The sequence below is a fragment of the Branchiostoma belcheri genome, unplaced genomic scaffold (genome assembly GCF_001625305.1).
Source record: "Branchiostoma belcheri isolate BF01 breed outbred unplaced genomic scaffold, Haploidv18h27 scaffold171, whole genome shotgun sequence".
NCBI lineage: Eukaryota > Metazoa > Chordata > Leptocardii > Amphioxiformes > Branchiostomatidae > Branchiostoma > Branchiostoma belcheri.
Genome location: NW_017803169.1, coordinates 367695 through 372769, shown reverse-complemented (window position 1 = coordinate 372769; position 5075 = coordinate 367695). Strand labels below are relative to the sequence as shown.

The 5075-nt window shown below is 40.7% G+C and overlaps 1 protein-coding gene across 1 annotated transcript in view; it reads right to left on the bottom strand.

Moving 5' to 3' along the window:
• LOC109466908 overlaps positions 1 to 3052 on the bottom strand; it is a 10656-nt gene extending 7604 nt beyond the window's left edge. Inside the window, exon 1 of the mRNA XM_019764774.1 lies at positions 2833 to 3052. Coding sequence (XP_019620333.1) covers positions 2833 to 3052 — 220 coding nt within the window. The remainder of the gene's footprint in view (positions 1 to 2832) is intronic.
• Between the last annotated feature and the right edge of the window lie 2023 nt (positions 3053 to 5075).

Below are 5075 nucleotides of genomic sequence, written 5' to 3'. Positions count from 1 at the left end.
GCTATAGTGTGTGGAATACTAGGCGGCACACTCTTGAAGGCATGATTCGATATTAGTGAATTTTTGGTAGGCAACTTAACGTTGGGGATACAATGGTGATATTAAAAAAATGTTCTCATGGGGGTCCCTACGTCACTGTACTTGCAATTTGTGGTCAAGTTCGAAAATGGGCCTCGTGGGAAAACCTAATCAAGATTAGGCATTTAACATTTCATAATTAGCTATATGTTAGGCATTTATTCCGTTTAGTCCAATGTCGGTGGTAAGTTTTCCTTTTCCTTTATAAAATACGGCCATAGGAATACCAGTCTCGAGTAGAGAAAATTATATTGCATTGGGGTTTTGGGTTCAATATCCAAAAGAAGGACTGCAGACATAGTTCTTTTTTTAAGATAAACTCGAGTTTTTGTCGGCAATGGAGGAATTTCATTAAGAAATTTGGGTCAAATAACTTAGTACGATAGGCTATATGATAATAACGTTAATGCCCCGCCTTATCCGCGGTGTATATGGTGAGATAGTAATCCCTGGTCGGGTACGATAACTACCTCATAAACACCTCGTTTCACCCGGTGGTTTATTCCGTGGTTATCACACCCAACCAGGGATTATCACACCATATATACCTCGAGTCGGGGCGTTAACCCTTAATTATTTTAACATTCAAAAACTTGCTGTTATTATGTTTACCGAAGAAAATGGTAAACATATTGTTTTTACTTAATTATGTTTACCGAAGAAAATGGTAAACATGTTGTTTTTGCTCGGTTTCCTCCTCCTCCTCCGTTCCAAACACCTAAAAATCGTCGATATTTTCGTAACTAGAGCTTAAAAGAAAATGAAATTCAGCATGCTGGTAGGTTGGTACGTAAGACACTGAACCGCGGTCATTTTGGCCAACATAGATGTAAAAAAATGATTTTATTTGAAAAAAATGGGTGAAAAAAGTTGCATTTTAAGCCAAAAATCGAACAAAAAGAACGCGTTTGGAACATTAGAACATTCGAATATTCCGAGTTCGACAACCGCGGGTCAATGACCCCAGCGCTACGGAACACCCGAGATTTCCAAATATGGGCATCCGCCCTCGTTTGACGCGGGACGAGAATGTCAGCGGTAAGTTTTCCTTTTCCTTTATAAAATACGGCCATAGGAATACCAGTCTCGAGTAGAGAATATTGCATTAGAGTTTTGGGTTCAATAACCACAAGTAGTACTAAAGATTTCAACAGAACGCCGCCGACTTTGTTTATGTAAGTTTTGCTGATGTCACCGCCGGCTCAAATCAAGGACGTTCTGTATTGATTGAACGTCCTTGATTGAACGTCTCAATTAAAAAAAAATAGCACTCAAAATATACTAGCTCCTGACTTGATAGAATCTCGTATGTATAGTGATTTCGGCTTGTTGCCGTTGTGTAAATAAAGTAAACAGAATTTTGACGGCTAGTATTTCTGTTCATCCGTAACTATTTTGACTTTGTAATGTAGGTGCGGGGCATTTGTTTACGTTTATGACTCATGATATAGCATTTTGTCGTTTTGTCAGACAGTTTGTCATCTTTTTTCGGGATAATACAGTACAGTTCATAGGATAAGCATCAAATCGGGATTCATCGGGATATCCCGCGGGATTTTTCGGGAACCATGTTGACTAAGATTTTTACAGACAGACGGTGCAGCGCATGTTTGTTTCCAATGTATGGTGCCAGTAGCACAAACGAATAGTGTTTTTAATCAAATATTTTTTTCAATATCGGAAAATCTTATGGCTCAAAAATGTTTAGAACGATAACAAAACAATACAACCATCTTGGAACGAGAAGTTCTGTCCGACCTTGCGATGTGGACGGCCCGCTAAGTACTGCTTTTGATGTCACCCGACCCGCGCTATCTCAGATATAAAATCTAACACATCCACGTGCCATATCCCCACTCGAGAAGTATTTCTCCTAGATAGGGGAGGTCTACGCACAGAGTTGCGGAAGAGAGATTAAACATTATACAAAAGAGGGGGGCCAAGCATAATTCAAAGGTTCTTTACAGCTTTTGGCTTTGTTTACGCGGATCAAGAATTGCTACATTTCATGTTGCTGTCACTGGGCCACGTTACCATAGGAACGGCTCGTAAGCAGCATAGCTAGCAGACCCAATCACAGCGCACAGACTGGGACCCGCCCACTGGCTGGGCGGCAAGATTTCAAACTCAAAGGCTCGATGCTCCGCCCCAGAGACTTCTGCCACCTGACGTTGTAGCAATTTTCCGCCTCAATCCTGCAAGCGGCAGTGTATTTTTCTCATCTCGATTTCATTCCAAAACAACATGTTCACAAGTGACATCGAGAACTAGAATGCTTTTCCCACCGAAAGATTTTTTGCCAGCCGTGTGGAAGTACTTGCTTTCAGGGTAATACGCACGTCAATGGACGTGGCCGGATCGTTGTTGATGCAAGGGTTTATTTATGTGTACGTGTTTGGGGAAGGGTGAGACGCATGCCCCGGGATTTTGATGGGCAAACTTTCCTAATTTTCGTAATACAGAGACTACTTGACGCAGTCTGCTCATGAGAAGATGAGAAGACTTCAACAAGTACAAGATGTCACAATGAAACACAACAACTACTAGAGCCGGTGCGACCTATTTTATTTGATGGTTTATAAACTTGCCGGGAAATTCACCGGAGACGAAGGGATTATTACAAATTCGTTCCTGTTATTTTTCTACAGTTTTCGTGAGTTTTTCGCTGGTTTTGTTGTGCAAAAACACAATGGCGGCAAACGACAGCTTTCTATAATAGCACTTGTTTTCTGAATTGTACAAAATATTCTTTACCTGCAGACGTTGCGTAACGTTTCACCCCATCGACGTCTTCGTACGTGTGTGGAGACGTGCCCTGGCCTTCCTGCTGCTTGTCAGAAGCGCCATTACCGTGGCGGACACGCCCGCGTGAACCACTCTGCTGGACGGGACGGGGTTGTGGTGGCAGCCCGCTGGTTTTGGGGCTGTCGGGGCCGGGGACAGGCGGCCGGACAGCCTTTCCCTGCCTGTTCATTTCGACCGTACTGTGCAGACTGTATTGTCGCGCAGTGTACAGCTGTGCAAATATTCATGAATATAGCAAATAATACCTTAATTGGTCTGACGAGGTATGGTTACTTTCACCCTTATTTGGAAGAATGACGTGATGCAATAGCATTTTGTTTTTCTGCAAGAGCCAGACTTATTTTTGTGAAGAAGTAATCTGGGAAACACCAAACAAATCTATTCACTCGTGGAGAGAACTAGTTCATCTCGGGATTTTCACAAACATGTGCGCATGCTCCAACTCTGCCGTATACACATTCAGTAGAGACGCCCAAGACCCCCCCACTTCTTTAGTTTTCGACAATTTGATAGTTATTTTGAATTTTATATATCTGGTGCTATTTATCGTTATGTGATTGTATGTACGTTGTGTTTACCGTTGTTATTATTGATAATGAAAAGTTTATTGCAAACTAGTGCCCGGAGGCTAATTGCAAATTACAAAATATAAGAAAAAAAATGAAACAGAGAATAAAATATAACTAAAGTCTACATGATAAAGGTAGCTGTCTAGAATTATAACTATGTCTAAAACTATGTCTGAAGCGTTTGACTTCGAATCCTCTTCTGTAATCCATGGAAGACGTAATGTCCCACCTTATCCAAATTTGTGGTTTTTGCGTGGTCCTACAGGACTAGACTTCCAAGGCTGAAACATTAAATTACATAATCACATACATGGAAATTACAGTGAAGGAACAGTGAATACATTTAAAAAGACATGAATACAGAAAAACATCAACAATGAACACACAGTCAAATTGATATTAACAAATTAAAAAATATTAACAAACTCTGTACTATGGTAACTCAACGTTTAGCTTGGCGTCTTAGACCCTGCCTGACAGTTAACCCTACCTAGACCGGGCCGGGGGGGGGGGGGGCTAAAAGTGCCCGCGGCAACTTTGATGTCACCTAGCGTCTGAACGGCTAGCCGTAGAACGACCAAACTTGGTGACTTTTCCTAAAATATTGTTGGCAACAATTCTCTATCATTGGAATAAGATAATAATTTTTGTGTTGCCATGGCAACGGGTTTCTGACAGGCATTTTTTGCTAAATTTAGTACTTTTTGTTTCAACAATAGAATTTTATAGGTTTTATGTCAAGTTACTCATGGTTTCTAATATTAATGACATCCCATATAATTCTATGTAAATTTAATCATTAAATATGCATAATTTATGCTAATTTGATGACGTCATTGGCCAAAATCCAAGATGGCGGACCATATCATTAGAACTGGTATATACGGGTTATTTTCATTAAAATTTCATCAATACTTCCATTTCTTTTTACAAAAAGGTTTGAATGAAGGTGTTTAGTATGTTTACAATGTATTTTAGGCTTTATCATGAAAAAAAAATATTTTTGAAAATTCAAGATTGATGATCCAAGATGGCGGATATCTTAAATATTCATGACGTCATTTTATGACGTCACCGGTGTTGGTATGGGCAACATAAGACTTAGTACACACTAATATTCTGTCATAAACACTTTTGGTAAAGTTATGTTGTATACCAGGGAGGGTTTTCAGGGAAAAACCTTAGACGGTTTTGGCCAATAAAATCACATTAATGACGTCATAATGACGTCATATTACGTCATAACGACATAAAAATTGTAGATATGATAAATTTTCACTAGTACACCATTCTCTGAAAATTTGGTGGTCATACGACATACCGTTCGCGAGTTCTTAGGGGGGGGCCAAAGAGCCCCCCCCCGGTCCCCCCATGTCAAAAAAAGCCCGGTCTAGGTAGGGTTAAGCTTGGATTGGGGAAGGCTGAGATCCATTCACAGGCCGTACCCCTTCCCCACCGCATACCCCTTCCCTGCTGTTTCTGGGAATGCATTGATTGCTGCCTCGGTTGTTATAACTTAATCCGATGGGGCATGGGGACTTAATGTTAGCCGCATGCATCCATCGTCCGCGATAGTAGTGTCCCGAACCATGCCTGAGCAGGAACAAAACAAAACAAAGCTTG